Source organism: Falco punctatus (genome assembly GCF_963210335.1).
Source record: "Falco punctatus genome assembly, chromosome: 7".
NCBI classification, from domain to species: Eukaryota; Metazoa; Chordata; class Aves; order Falconiformes; family Falconidae; genus Falco; species Falco punctatus.
This window is the reverse complement of record NC_137587.1, coordinates 69,547,770-69,563,455: the sequence shown is the minus strand read 5'-3', so window position 1 is coordinate 69,563,455 and position 15,686 is coordinate 69,547,770. Positions and strand designations below refer to the sequence as shown.

Genomic DNA, 15,686 nt, shown 5'->3' with positions numbered 1-15,686 from the left:
GCTGGAATTTAATAACTGTTAGCATACATACGTACTTGATCACTTCTTTTACTCCAAGACAGTAGTAAATTAAGTATATGCTGTTTAGAGTTGTACGAGACTTTATCACTGAGCTAGAAAGCCCAGTCTAATCAGACTGGAATGGGAGAACATCTCAGCCTAGCACGTATCTGAAACTTTCAAAAGAGTGCACTAATTCTCCTGCGTGTTTCATCGTCAAGGTATCGGATATTCCACACATTCCATTTCAGCCTTTTGGTGGTTTCGATCCCATTCCTATGGTGATCCATCCTCCGCACTCCTCATTTAAAGGACCGCTGGACCTCTGCGGTTCATCATCAGCTGTGCCAGTCAAGTGTTTTGGAAACAGTAAGTTTTATTATACAAAACACAATTTTAGGTTAACACAGTCTTGGGGATTTTAAATATTTACAACCACCACCAGTTTTCTGGAGTAAATTTCATATAGCAGCATGTCAGTGTGAGCAGGTAGCTGATTAAAAATATCTGTAAAGAATCAGTACTAACCATGCAAGAAGCTGTGGCGCTGGTGCTTGTCAGAGGCGGCCTCTACTCCAGGGAGGCTGGGGTCTAGTTTGCTAACATATCATTGAGGCAACAGCCAGTCTGCGCATCCTTCAGAAGCGTATTGACCACATCATAGAACTTGTTATCATAAGCCAACCTGTAGTATGTGTAGATATCCTCACAGTACGTGAGCAATTTCTTCAGATTTTTCAAAGCCCCATCAGTAGGTGGGTGGTGTTTAACTCTGAAAAGAATTGTATGTATAATTGAAATAGAAAGGCTTCACAAGACCCGTAAAAACTACAGAACCTGCAAGAATTTCTTAAAAAGAGGTTGTGCTCAACTTAAACATTTTATTCTTTTAGTTGTTTGCTCTGATTAATTAAAAAAAAAAAGATATGATCGGACCAGCCCCAAGGGACCCTATTTATCTGGCTCCATAAATACAGTAGATGCAGTGCTACATCTACAATAGGCTTGAGAAAGAGACTAAACCTAGATCTCAAGTTCCTATATACTCCTTCATCACATACAAGCTTGTAACAGCACTAAGACTGCCATTAAACATGCAGTTGCTCCTCTAAAGTAGCCTGTGGAAAAGAAAGTTCTGATTTGACCACAGAATTACTTACTTCTTGGCAATCTCCTCAAATATGCTGGGCTTCAGTGGTCTTTGTTGTTTAAATTCTTCTAAGTAAGTGAAGTCTCCCTTGGTGATCACTTGTTGATACAGAACTTCAGCCCAGTCTGGAACAAAGTCGTAAGCCTCAGCCACAATAGCTGCCTGCAGGGGGAACAAATGCTGGAGTTACTGAGCAGGAAAGAGGTTATTCTTGCGCAGAAGCATTCCTAGACTTAAAATACTCTATGTCTGCTTGGCCCATCTCTTGATGCTGTTCTTGAGAGCTGCTGTATTACAGAGAAATACAAGGGAACAAGGCGTCAGGGTGGGTGGGTTTTTTTTAAAAGCCCTTTTCTTTCTCATTTCCAAATGTACCAAATGATGGATGCCAATCTAGACTACATATCAGGGGCCCTGTGTAGATTCACAGCGGCACGAGAACCACTGGATAGCGAAGGTCCCGGCCGCGCGATGCAGCCAGCCAGCAAGGACTGCTACAAACATCAGCCCGCACCAGGACTGTGTTTGCATCCCATCTGCAGCAACACCGTGTGGTAAATTACAGCACTTGGTGGCTACGTGGGAGAGCTGAGCATTACGCTTGCAGGAGCAGAGTGCTTAGGTACCTGCTGTTTAAAACAAGCATTTTCAGAAAAAGCGACAGCTGAGGAAGCCGAGCCTACCTGATAGAATCTAGGCAAGGACATGATGGAGTCCATCAGGCTCTGTCTGCTCAGGTTGATCAGCATAGTGCTCTGACCAGTGTTGAGGAAGTGCAGCTGGAGCGTTATCAGCTTGGTTAGCCGACTGCAGCGCAGGGACTGGCGAACACAGGAGTCCTACGCAATAAATCAAAGACAAACACAAGCTTCTGAAGCATGTTTCTAGCGGAAAGCAGTAAATATTCCTGAAAGCAACATTGAGTCCAGACTTGTCTAGTATTTCATCTTTTAGATCACTGCAGTTCTATCATTGACCATATTTCATTAGTTTTAAATGAAGCTTTGCTCACCACAAATGCTTTCATCATAATCACACCAGTTTTTAAACATTCTTTATAATATCGTTCTATTCGTGCCAGTTAAGCTCATGGTCACTCCTCTAAAACCGCAGAACGTAACGGTAACCCTAGATGTTAAAGCCAGAACTGGGAACAGGATACAAGAGTGTTGCTGTGATACGGCGGAGCTGACACAGCAGGATGATTCCCTTGCTCCTTTTCTGCTGGGACAGGATTCTGCACCCCCTCCCTAATGTGCTCCCAATGCTGTACCAAAGTCATACAATTCCAGCTCATTTTACCTTAGAATAACTTTCTGCTGCATCAATAAACAGAGTCAGGGCTTTCATCAGCAGTTTCTTTAAATTTGGAATGTCCTGAAGAGACTCCTCTGAAATGGGGAAAAAAATTGATAACCAATTATTTATAAAGGTGACAAAGTTAGTTACAAAAATACCTCCTGGTACCAAGTCTGTCGCTCGTGTTGCTTCAGAAAACAACAAAAGACTAAGGAAAAAACCCTCATATTAAAAAAGTGCAAAGAAATGGCAATGCCTGTTCAGTTAATGGACCAGAGCTATTGCTGGAACTTGACCAAGTGATAGAAGAACTGAAAAGAAATCCAAATCATACATTTGTGGTAGATACAAGCACAGACTACTACCAGATAAATTCAGAAAATCATTTGGCATAGCTTCTGGTTTAGTTGCCGTTACAGTACTGGCTAACTCTCCCCACCATTCTCCCAGCTGTACAGAACTAAGTTTAGATGTTCGCAAGTTATCTTGCACAAACATAAAACCCCCAACACTTTATATACACACCCTCTATAAAACCCCACTGTGTCACATGCTGTGAAAGTGAGGAAAACATGCGTGTGTCTTTACCTCCTCCCATGCACAGTACCACAGGAACACTACAGTATGGTAAGAGCCAAAAATCTCACCTCTTTGAAAAATACCAGAGCAGCCGGATAAACTGTTAAGTAGAAGAATGCCCCAAGCCTGGCAAACAGGACCCTCCTTGCAGCCGGCAAAAGTTTAATGGATTTTACCAGGACAACACAGGCAATCAAAACTACATTTACCCATCGTGCCTCCCTTCTTAAAGAAACTTGCTTGTATTTCTCAGTTTTGCAGTTTCTACTCACCCCATGGCTGAGATTCAATGAGTTTAAGCTGTATGCAAGCAGCAGCCTCATGATTCTCTCCAATTTCTCGGCACATACTGAAGCAAAGGGCTATCATGTTGTGCTTTTCACTGTCCCCTGGGCGACAACGTTTGATGTAATCCAGCAGAGCTGCCTTCAGCGTCCCGCTCTGGTCAGATGAAGGAGTATCAGATTAAGATTTGAAGAGGTTTTTTCCTAATTCACATTTTGGTACCCACAAGCAAATCTCTTCTGGTACAATTTTACAAAAAGTGATTGTTACACTCTGAGGTTTCTCCATACTGGTTTAAAACAATGGCAGTATCATACTTGGGCTTAACTACATTGTGTCAGGTAAGAAAATCCAACACCTGTGCATTTATTTATTTACATACAAACGTCAAAACTGACATCTGTTTACAACTTCATTTATGTTACAATAAAGCTATAAATATGATTTTAAAAAACCCATGAAACCTTAACTGGATGTCAAACCAAAGCAGGACATGAAAGCTCTTAAGTAACTTTCTCAAGCTTGAAGCTTCAACGTTGCTCTTGTTGTAGCACTGAACTAATTAGAAAAAACTGGTTAAACTAAAACCAGAATAAAACCCAGAATTAATTTATTACTATGAAACTTGACTAACACTTCCTACACCCCAGTAATTAAAATCCCCAGGTAATTCCACCTTGTGTAAGTATCCATTTCTGATGTAGCCACACAGTTCTCTGAAAGTTTCTCCCTTTTACCCCCCTCCACTTACTGGGTCTAATTTCTTTCTCATGAGCACTTCAAAATAGTGTTTCTCATGCAGCAGCTCAAATATATAGGTCATTTCATTGTATCGGCCAATTCCAGTGAGAAGACGAACCTGTGGAAATAACAGTGTAAGTATGAAGCTCAAAGCAAGCAGAAAAATCCTCTCAAAGCAGTCAGTGCTCTGCCAGGGAGAAGGACGCGTGAGGCCAGAGCTCTATCCTCACTGATACAGCTACAATGTTCCCTTAAAGCCACGGAGGTTTTGTTTTTAAACCAACCTACCTCATCTTCTTTACTGTGAGGTGAAAGGACATAGTTTTACCAAGTAAGAATATGGAGTGAACCTTTTAGCAATGACACATTACAGTGGGCATGTCTCAGACTTCAGGAGTCCTTCCAAGGCAGGACTTAAAGAAGCATGACAGCCTGGCAAGACAAATCACATTTCACCAGTAGCTGAATTAGTTTGTCATTCCCATTCTGATTTACAAGGCTGTTGCTGCCTCACCATTCCACTATCTCCACCTCTCTTTCTCCAGAGAAGTCCTCTAAGAGCTTCTTGTGATGTCAGGATCATCTCCTGCGCATGCCATACCAAACACCCACTTTCAACTCCCAGGGACAGTTACTTGCTAACGGGTACACGGAACCCTTCGTACAGCGTCTCGATAAACACACACGGCATCCCGGACACATACCACGAGTCCGTACTCCTCATTAGGTGCCAAATGTTCATCTGTGAGAAGCCGCGCTGCTTGGAGAACTCTAGTGATTCCTTCCATGTGGCAAGTCAAGCTAAAGCAATTATGGGCCAAAATGAGCAATTCTGTAACTGAAGAACAGAAGAAGTCAGGTATTTCAGTTAATAAGCTGAGGAAGTTACTATGACGCCCCTCTCCAGAAGTGATGCCACCTCTGCAGAGAACACGCAACCTTTCCAGTTACAAAGAGCAGAACTGGATTAGAAAATTGAGCTATTATGGTTCTGTCCTATGCAATTTTAAGAAGTAACAGTTTCTGTAACAGTATGCATTCAGTCTGGCTTCTCATCTGTGGAAAAGTCTGGGATTTTTTGGATCATCTTCTGAAACATTATTTTATTCCACACACAAAACTTCCAACCTCCTCCACCAAAAGCTGATTGACAAATGTCTAATAATACATCAGCACTCCAGTACTACCAGTCAGCTTTGCATCTGAAAAAGGAAGCCACAGGTTTTGCATCTGGGTTTGAAAATTCATTCATAAATTCCATACACTAAATAAATGAGTTAAACCAGCACATCACACAATCCTTTTTCCATGGAAGGCCTAATCTAACACTATAAAGCAACTGGGACACACTGGAGTCCCAGACCTCACTCTCAGCACCACGCAATTCACTTCAGAAAAGCAGCAGTAGTATTACTTGAGCTGGTACACAATGTATCTAAAAATGCAGATTTTTAAAAGAACGCTGTTAATGGCATAAACCTTTACAACATTTTGAAACAAACCAACTGTACCTCTACCTGTAAAAAGGTACTCCAGCAGAGAGCCCATTCCAAGAGAGGGAGGGTCCTCAAGCACAATTTGGTAATTCCTAACACTGTTTCCTCACAGTCTCTTCCTTGCTTTAGTTAGTCACCGAGGAAAATACTAATATTCACCCTTATATTACTTAACCAGACAAAGGGCTGAGTTAAGATCTGACAACAGGACAAATGTGTTAGGGACTTAACGATTACATGGAACATGCTCTTTTTAATTACTTATTTTCTCACAAAGGTTTTCCACATTTCCAGTATTATAGCTGGATTCTAATGGAACACTTTCAACATTAACTTCAGCCACACCTTTGCTTCCTCAGAATGTGTTCTAGAAGATGCTCTTTCCTCACCACTCTGACCAAAATAGCATTGCAAGTTCTGCCCACATTAATACTCATGAGAGAACTCGCACCAAAATCTGCCCCTCGTTCATTTTCCTCAGAGATGAGCTGCCCATAATGAATCCTCTTTAAAAACAGTTTAAACTAGCAGTTTGCCACTGGTAGTTAGCAGCGGCAAAACGCTACCCAAGTACCTTGGTTATGTTTTATAAACTCATTGGCAACATCTCCATAGTATATAAAGCTACGAAGTGTAAAATGGTCTTCAGTGACAAAACATCTAGAAAGCCAGTTTAATAACTGGATAAAGAAAGCAATTTCTAATTGTGATTAATATGAAGGAAGTCACAACACCCTCCTTCTATAACATCTAACCACAAAAGGTCAGGTAACTCACTGACTGCATTTTTCAGCTGTTGGCACAAAAAATGTGTTTTGTTTGGTAAGTAAACCAATGCAACACTTAAGCAATATGCTTAATCTAAATTATACCTCTACCCAAATCCAAACCTAACAATACTGTGCATGTACTATTAATTTAATATCAAATTTGAGATCAGTAATAGATGCTTCCATCAGCATTGCTTTTATTCTTTGTGATGTGACTTGAAACCAAGTAATGCCATGTTTAGTAACACACTATTTACTTACTGCATGACAGTTCCCCACGTGGTACAGAGGAAATTTTATCCAGCAACTTCATGCCAACCAACGTATGATCCTGGCACAGCTTAGCAAGCTGTAGGAACGCCTGACTCTCAGCTGCAGGGTTCAAAACCTGCTTCTGTCCTGCATCCACAGAGAGAGAGTTATGCCACAGGTGCTAATTGTTCAGGAGAGATCAGCTATGTTAACAGAAAAAAGCCCAAACCAACCAATTTAACTTCATCCAGACTGACCCAGGGCTTGGGACTACAATTCTAAAGACACTTGTCATTTTACTGCTTAAATTTAAGAATCAGGTACTACTACTTTGCCAGTTCAATCCAATGAAATTCTACTGAACAACCGTATTGCTACTGTAATTACACCTACAATTTCACAAATGCAGTAGGCTACTGCTGCTGAAAAAAGAACATTCTTCTCTTCCTTACAGAACACAATTCTAACCCATCCCTTGCAGTGGCTCCGATTCATACTCCTCCAGGAACCAGTTCCACTCACAAACTCAACAGAAAACTCTTCTATTCTGGATCTGTTTTCTGCTGCGTAGTAAGCTGACCCTTCTGAAGGAGGCACACCAAATAGTCTGAGCTAACCAAGTAAACCGGTACAAGGGTAGCGGCAAAAGTGAGGGACAGCACAGTGGAAGACAGTTGGAGCAGAGGAGAGCAGACCTGCGCTCAGGAATCTCCACCTGATGGCTCTTTGTTTCTCCTGAAACTTCGTGGTTGATGTTATGGCAAAGTAGAAGTTACTCAAAGAGAAAAGTCCCCCAGATAAACTCCTGCTGTTTTGAGAAACATCCCTCATTTCACAAAGGAAAAAAACAAAAGGGAAGATGATCTTTTGGCCATGCTTTACACAAATAAATGAACATGAGTCTTTCCAAGTCAGATGACATGGGGCTGCAAAGATCATGATTAAACAAACCCAAATCACCCCGTTTTTAAAACAAACAAACAAACATTAGATCTACATCCATAAAAAATAAAACCTTAACTACTGCAACACCACACTGGACACAAAAATAACTAAAAATAAACATTTGTACAAAACCTTACATAAGGTGTACTAGGTTTACAACTTTGTACAACAGCTGCCCAAACATTACTGACTGTAACTGGTACTCAAGTATCTCGAGAGCAAAGACTGTTTTTCAGACACACAAATACTACACTTAGAAACCAAAACCACTAAAATGTAAGATCAAACCTCTCTACTACCTTTCCCTTCTGAAGATGCCAATAATTCCTGCATGATTTCTTCAGCCACTAGCTCTGCCACAGTTTCAGGCTGGAGACCCTGTGTGGTCATGAATGCCTGGGCTTTCCTGCACCTGTCCGGCTGATGGGATGACAGAATTGCTCGAAGCACTTTTTCAGGGTCACGGGCTGAGATTTCACTGTAGGAGCAGTTCAATTCCTAAGAAACACACATACAGTTAGAAGATTCTACACAGCAAAAATTCCAGTCCAGAACATACACTGACCTGCAGTACCTCTTCTTAATGATGAGCTGATGCAAGAGGGGAGTGCTGGAGAAGCAGACAAAAACCACAAACATAGTCTGTACTTGTATCAGTTAACAGTGCCTTCATCTTTATATCTTTGGTATTAATGTTCTCCAAATCAGGATGGCATGTGAGTACTTTGTATTTGAAGTTAAATACACACAGAGCTGTTGCCATGGACAGAGATGCTTTCCCAAACCAAATATAAACCTTAACACTTAAAATACCTACAAGCAAAACAGGAATATTTCCTCCCAAACACTTCATTGTGTTTTACTGCATAAGTCTTACTTATGAGGTTCCTTTCCCTCTTCTTTTTTCCTCCTTCTTTTCTCTTCCATATCACAAACTCTCAGTGAAACAGATACAGTAGTTTTTACATTTGGAAGAAGAGTTGGTGAGGCTCTGTAAAGGCTCTGCTGTAACATATTACAGCTTTACAAATTAATCAAAAAATGTACCTCATAACCACAATGATCAACTCTTAATTCAAAAGTATGGACATCCAGCTTCAGGCAAGAAGTATACAGACAGTATAAAAGGAAACAAGCCAATCCTACGACTGCTTCTTAGTAGCTCAGACCTAAAGCACTCACTCTGCATATTCAAAGCATGAAAAATTCTGTAGGAAAATCTAAGAACCTCTGTGATAAGGATGACACTAATATTTTCAGCACACACACTGCTGTGTTTATGCAGAAAAAACCTAATTAACGTTCCAAAAATACAGACCAAGTACCATGGAAAGGGGTTCTGTACCCTAAAAAAGTGTTCAGCAGCACCCTCTGGAGAAGAAGCAGAGGTGGGCTGCCAGCAAGCACGAAGGTCAAGGAGCAGAGAGGCAGTAAACAACAATCTGCTACTTCTATCACTGTCTGGGTCAAACCACTTGGAACTTATTAGCCACTCCTCTGAGCAGCCTCTGGGTAAAGAGCTGCCACTGCGTGGAGCCTGCAGAGCACTTCTGTGCTAAAACTTCTAAGGCAGCTGCTATCTCCGTCTGCTTCTGGGTTGGTGTTGATTATGAAGGCATCCCACAACAAAGGCCTAAAGGAAAGTGCTAGATGAACAACATATGCTTGAAAGAGTACAAAAAAAGCACATCAAAGAGACGCAGGCTGAAATCTGGCTTAGTGGAGTCAGGGGTAGGGGTCTGGGGAGACTGAGAGTTGAGTTCATTTCAACACTTCATGCCTAGGAAGCATCTGGCCATTTTTCCACACACAAGGCTTGGTAATTTCACCCTCTGGAGCTTGTTTCAGGCACCTGATGAGTACTTTCACCCCTCTTTTTCCTTTCCTCCACAAACTTCCACAGTACAGCTTGACACAAACCACTTGCTTCTTCAATAACGCTACTAGACACATACCTTCGAAAGTTCGTACAAACAGAGAACCTGTCTGCAGTAGTTTCTTCCGTGGACACATTCATCTGTGAGAGCCTTCAGACTGGTAATGACTTGATCATCTAGAGACGGAGACATGATGTGTGTCCAGTCTTCTAAGCTTGATGCTGGAAAAAAACCCACTATAAATTCCTTTCTCATAAAGACAGGTAACACCAACAAGCCTTAAACTTGGAGCAAGACTCTGGAAATCTGCAGCAAATACATAAAACTTGCTCAGTCCTTGAAAACTGAACTTGATACTTGTGATTTTTTAAAATTCTTTTCAAGTTTTAGAGTACTAACAATATGACAGAACACAAATAAGCCAAAATATCCACAACGGTATCTCAGATGTTAAATTCCTCAGTGTGAGAGCACAAGGGTTCAGCAGTCTTTCTGATGGCTTAGGCTTCATTTATTCTCTTCTATTTCTATTAAGCTCTATACACATTAGTATTAGAAAGCAATGTTCCAGCTGAGAGCTTTCTCATTCCGACTTCATAAATATGCACAGAGTACTTCATAGATAAACACTATCAGGCTTAGCCTTGCTATTAATAAGACACGCTAAGTTCTTTATAAGGTACAAATAATTCAGAGAAATACATTAATTAAAGCATTTCCTTGTTTCAGCTCCAGAAACACACTCAAGATTTACTAGAGTGTGTATTCCAAAAGCAAGAACATAGATTAAGTTCAGTGCTACTTTACTGGAACAGAATTGTGAACTATAAAAAATGAACAGTTAAGAGACTACAGAAACTGTATACAGAAACACCCTGCCTCAAGCACCTACGAGCAACGTGTATTACAAGGCTTAAAAAATTCCTTTCACTAGAGGATTTAAGAACCAAGAAGATAACCCACCGTTGTGAAGACCTCATTTCCTGCAGAAATGCTGGGGGCAGTTAACACTAACAAAAGAGGAAGAATCCAGTGGGACGCCAACAATGGTATGACTTGTCAAGTGGCTGAATTGGTTAGTTTACTTACTGCTTGGGACTCTGCTGGGCTGAGATGCGCTGCTTTCAGATCTCTCCTCTCTTGCTCCAAGGAGAGTCTGAATATCTGTGTGTAATTTGTCTAGATCAGTCTCCCCTGCGGCGAGAGCTCTGCAATGTAATACCAGTGCAACATCTCTGCTGTAGAAATGGAAATACTGACAAACACGGCTGGCTTCGTGCACACTTCCTTCATCAAGGAGGCATCCAATCAGAAATTTGAGTGACTCCTCCTCATCACTAGTCAAGGTCTGTTGAGACTCTCTGAATGCAAGGCTCTCTAGTTTTAAGTACTTTGGTGTGTTCAGAGCAGGAAGCTTTGAAAAAGAAAACTCCTTAGCTAAGTTATCAAAGGTAAGATCCCCGTTTGCTACAACAGGGGAGGAAAATCTCGACTTGGCCGACCCCTCATCTGCAGATAACGTTTGTTGTGCGATGCGACAAATCCAGATCTGCTTCTCTATTTCTTCTAATCTGTGCAGTGACACCGAGTCATTCTTGGCTAGCCAATGGCCAGCTAGGGTAAGCAACAGATGCCTCTCCATAATGCTGTTTATCTTCTCATGAGCTGAAGGTTCAAATACCGTGTTTGCCTGATCAATAAAAAAACAAGATGCAGCTTCGCTGGAGATGGAATTTTTCATGAAGTTGTCATTACATTTTTTCCAGAATTCAATTCTTGTCTGGTTTTGATGCCACTGTCCAATGTCCCTTAAACGATGTAGATCTCTTAGACCCTGCAAAATTCACAGAGGTTTTAAACAACGATTTTTCCAAAAAGGAAAAATCACACTAGATGGCCAGCATACTGAAAAACTGAATTTCGATTAAATGTCTTAATATGCAACAAATTCATCTATTTTTCTCACCCCATAAAACTGACTGCATAGCAAGCAAACCCAGTAAGAGAATAAGGGAATTTATACTGTCCTTTTCAGCTCAGCACTTTACAGTCAACTTGTTTTGTGTACTTGCACTGAAAATAAAAAGCGATTTGAAGAAAATTTTGTGTTTCGGGAAGGCTGAGAGGTTAACATTCTCAATACTGCCAGTAATAGGAGTATTAAGAGGTGAACACCATTACTTAACTATACTGTACCTCTTGCATAACTACGTTGTCCACAGGCAATTCAGCGAGTGCTGCTACCTCCCGAGCCAGGGAGAACATTCCTTTCTCTTGTAGCTGCTCCAGAATCGATCTGCACTCACTCTGAAATGTCTCCATATTGAAACTGGTTAGGATGGTGTGATTAATTGGTATGGAGGAATCCTTCAGGGTCTCACTGAGTGCACAGAGTTTCTTCATGTAAGGGCCTGTTTCAAAAGAGTAAGAACATCTAAAGGCAGCTGGGTTTTAAACCTGAGGAAATTCTGCTACTTATTTCAGCATGCAGCCCTGCCAGAGGAGCACAGATTTACACTCCAAAGACTCCATGGGACTGAAAATAAGCTCTAAATCCACAACTAAAATACTTCTGCGCATAATCTGTGCCCTCCTTATCAACATCTGCACATAATCATTCTCTGAGACAGACTTACACACAGTTACATTTTCACCACTGCAATTCACTGTAAGGACCAAGTCTGGTTATATAAATTTTTATACAAAAATAAATCAGAATGAATACACTTAAACATTTTCAGTCACTGAAAAGACATTGTATGTAGTCTTTAGATTAAAGCAGTAATACCATCTAACAGCAAGCTGGACTTACCATTGAGTAGAAGATTATCTGCTGCAGCAAACAGCTGTAAGAGTTTTCCTAATTCATATTCTGTTCTACATTGCTGCATCATCAATTCAAGAAGAAACAATGCTTGTGATTCCAACCATTGCACAGGTAATTCTGAGGCTGCTGCTTCATCTTCAGTTTTAAGCTGTGTAGATAAAGATTTTTAGGTGTTAGGGCTCTTTTTGCAGATACATTCTGCATTTTGGTGGGAATTGCACTGGAAATGGAAGGTGTACCAGATCTACCTCCTTTAAGAAACAATGAACTGCCATTCCCAAGGGGGCACTGAGCCACTACTGATGTATGTTTGACTTTGACCTGAAAGTAGTAAATTCTATGGCCGGGTGACCACCAATTATTCCTGATAATCATGGAAGAGATAAATGATGCAAGAAGGATCAGAAACGGTCAGACAAAATAAATTGCTAGATTAATAGCCCCCGTCGCACTGCTGTATATGTTATAAGCATATCCACTATGTGAGCGGTGCATAGGGAAAAGAAACTAATGTAGCCTTAGCTTGAATTGCAGGAAGGAAAATCACTAATGACATGGAATGTTAGTTGCCAAGATATTCAGGGAACTAGAAAACTGTGATGGAAAAGAAAGAACTGAAATAATGTCTGAACACATCTGTATGAGACAAACAAGGAACACTGTGAGCACATTTTGGTCCTTTTAAAATCAACCACTAAATCAGTGTTTTGATTGAAGGGTGTTCCACTTCAGTATTCAGTTCACTGGGTCATTTTCAAAGAAAGCCTAGGCAACTACCAAAACTAAAGCAGTACCACAGACTTTTTCAGAAACTTTGAAACATTCTCAAAGTTGTCTGACTGAAATAGATATTCCTTATAGAAGTCACTAGTTTATCAGCTCAGTATTGACTTGCTCTGATCAATATAGAATAAAGAATATTCCACACTTACCACAAATAATTCAATTTATCAACGGTGGTCCTACCTGACTCAATGCCAACCTTCAAACAGGAAACTGCTCGCACAAGGAGGATGACCTGTATTTCAGTCTGACCATATCAACTTAAAGCAAAATGATTTAGAAAAATGCACTGTGCATTTTAAATTATCAAAAACATTTTTCCATCAACTGCCAGCAATAAAAAGAATGTGTCAGGACCCACTACTTCACAAATCGGCTCCTAGATCATTCCAAGCATACCTTTTTTCAGTACTATCACATTCTGGTAAGGGAAGACCTAGGCAATGGCATTCAGAGAAAATGGATTTGCTTACCTTTGTGAGACTTCCCTGAAACTTGTCCAATTTGCTTTTAGCTTCATTGTATTTTTTACAGTTCATACATAGTTCATACATCTCCAGTATGAACAGTAAAGGGGAATCCTTTAAGACACAAAAACAGGTTATAATTCTTTCCTAAAAATACCTAAATAAACGTAGAATGTGTCTTCCTCAGTACCAGAACAATAAAGTTCTAATTTATTAAAATTGCATGCAAGATTGATATTTGATCTGCAAATTTGTAATAATTGGAAGAACTTCCATTCAAAGATTTTCTTACTTGACTAGGATTTTCAGTAGATTACACCCAGGTTATCTAGGCCACAAACAGCAAGACAGAGGGGGAATCTACAGACCACCTCCTCTCCAAGGGGATGTGGGATACATTCAAGTATACCACTAAAAAGATATCACCTTACCTTTAAAAAGAGCTGGAAGCCATTTAAAAGTGTTTTACTCTTTTGCTTTCTTAAAAAGACTTTCCAGATAACTGATAGGTCATGAAGATCCCATTTGTGATTTTCTGCTGAGTTTTGAATATGATTTGTTGCTTCAGCTCTGGTAGTATCATCCACAGTAGTAATTATCCAAACACAGAGACAATGAATAATGTTTGCATCCTGTCAAATGACACAAATGATGGTTTTATAATAGCCAGAGACAAACATCACCTCATTATATATCACTTCGTGAAACGAGCCACACCACTCACAATTACTACAAAAACCAAGGAAAAAAAATAATCAATGAATGCAACCTACCTACCATTTAACACAATTATGCATAACCATCACTTTATTTATTTATTTATCTTTTAGAGGAATAAGTAATAAAAATTTCATCAATACTCACTGGGAAACATGCTGCTAAAACACTCAGAATGGGAGCGTGCTTTCTCAGTCCTTCAGTCAAAAGGTAACATGAAGGGTTTGAGTTCCCCTGACATTGAAAAAGGATTTGAAAGAGACTATCTGCATATTTGCTCTTGAACACACTGGCAGCACTGTTTTCAGGACTCCCTGTATCAGGACACAAAAATGATAACTTCTCCAACGCCAGCATCAAGTGATCTTGTAAGTTGGGAGTGAAATCTTGAAGGATAGAAATGACCTAGGAAAACAGAACCAAAAGCATCTCTACAGAGAGAGATCCAAAGAGAACAGGGGGGAAGGACTGAAGCATTAAATACACAGAAAAGAAATAAAACATACTTCGAATTTGATTTTTCAGATTAATTCTGGACACCTAGAGAGGAAAAAGTGTTCTGTAGCTGTGAATTATTCTAATAAAATATTGAAGCTCTTCCTTTTACATGAAGCTAAAAGGCCTCCTAGAGACACTCATTTTTTTCATCTCTCTCGTACTCCTAAGAACATAACATGAAAACTGTCTAGTTAGTTGCTGTTGTATAATTATGTATTTTTCAAGACAACAATGAAGAGATGCAAGTTAAAATCCTAGGCCTGCTAAGTATCATCTTACCCGGAATTTTACAGTTAGCTTCCTCACATTACTTCTCCCAAATTGCTTTTAATTTTTACATATTGGTAATACTCCATTCACTTTTAAATTATGTTCAAAACAAAAAATCAAAGATTTGGATTCTCAAAAGCCTAAGTATCTTTTACACAGAAATAGGTGTAAGTTTTGAAAGGAAAGAAGAGTGACTTTACTAAAACTTACATTGAACATATGGTAACTCTCCAATAAAAAAAAAACAACGGCTAATTTATTTTAAATTAAACTTAAAAACAGTATGAGTATGCCATAATTTTAACTAAATTTACAATGAAAATTAAGTCCCTTTTTGGCAAATACTTTTGTCTCCAATTCACTTCAAAGAAACACTCAAATCACTCCTCTCTGCAAACTGTTTTCTCCACTACTGATTTATAACATCACATATGATTTTTCCAAATGGGATTTCTTTCCCCCTCATCTTCTGCTTTAAGAGTTAGCTCTCATGCTCTTAGAAGCATATTATTATATCTGCTGAACAGCCAAGTCCCTCTGCAGTCAATTTCCTTTGTCTTGCGTTTGCTCTCTCTTGGTATGTGAAAAGCTAAGAAGAAAAGTTGGGAAATCCAGCTGTAAGAGAAGGGCTATTGTATTCAGAGCATCTCAAGCATCCTGAGACAATTTCTAACTCCATGGAAACTGATGAGGCTTCCATTTTATGTTGTCTCCACAATGTGGAGTCTTG

At 39.9% G+C, this 15,686-nt stretch overlaps 1 protein-coding gene across 2 annotated transcripts in view; it reads right to left on the bottom strand.

Annotated features, from left to right (window-relative positions):
* Positions 1–356: 356 nt before the first annotated feature.
* Positions 357–15,686, bottom strand: part of SPG11 (SPG11 vesicle trafficking associated, spatacsin) — a 35,794-nt gene continuing 20,464 nt past the window's right edge. For both annotated transcript variants that reach the window (XM_080394991.1, XM_080394992.1), the window contains 16 exons: positions 14,336–14,593; positions 13,903–14,103; positions 13,478–13,585; positions 12,207–12,369; positions 11,591–11,805; positions 10,484–11,228; positions 9,473–9,615; positions 7,817–8,015; positions 6,582–6,719; positions 4,759–4,892; positions 4,065–4,172; positions 3,301–3,469; positions 2,453–2,541; positions 1,834–1,989; positions 1,161–1,312; positions 357–772 (listed from right to left, as the gene is read on the bottom strand). In XM_080394991.1, the coding sequence (XP_080251117.1) occupies positions 592–772; positions 1,161–1,312; positions 1,834–1,989; positions 2,453–2,541; positions 3,301–3,469; positions 4,065–4,172; positions 4,759–4,892; positions 6,582–6,719; positions 7,817–8,015; positions 9,473–9,615; positions 10,484–11,228; positions 11,591–11,805; positions 12,207–12,369; positions 13,478–13,585; positions 13,903–14,103; positions 14,336–14,593 (3,159 nt within the window). In that variant the 3' untranslated portion in view covers positions 357–591. The remainder of the gene's footprint in view (positions 773–1,160; positions 1,313–1,833; positions 1,990–2,452; positions 2,542–3,300; positions 3,470–4,064; positions 4,173–4,758; positions 4,893–6,581; positions 6,720–7,816; positions 8,016–9,472; positions 9,616–10,483; positions 11,229–11,590; positions 11,806–12,206; positions 12,370–13,477; positions 13,586–13,902; positions 14,104–14,335; positions 14,594–15,686) is intronic.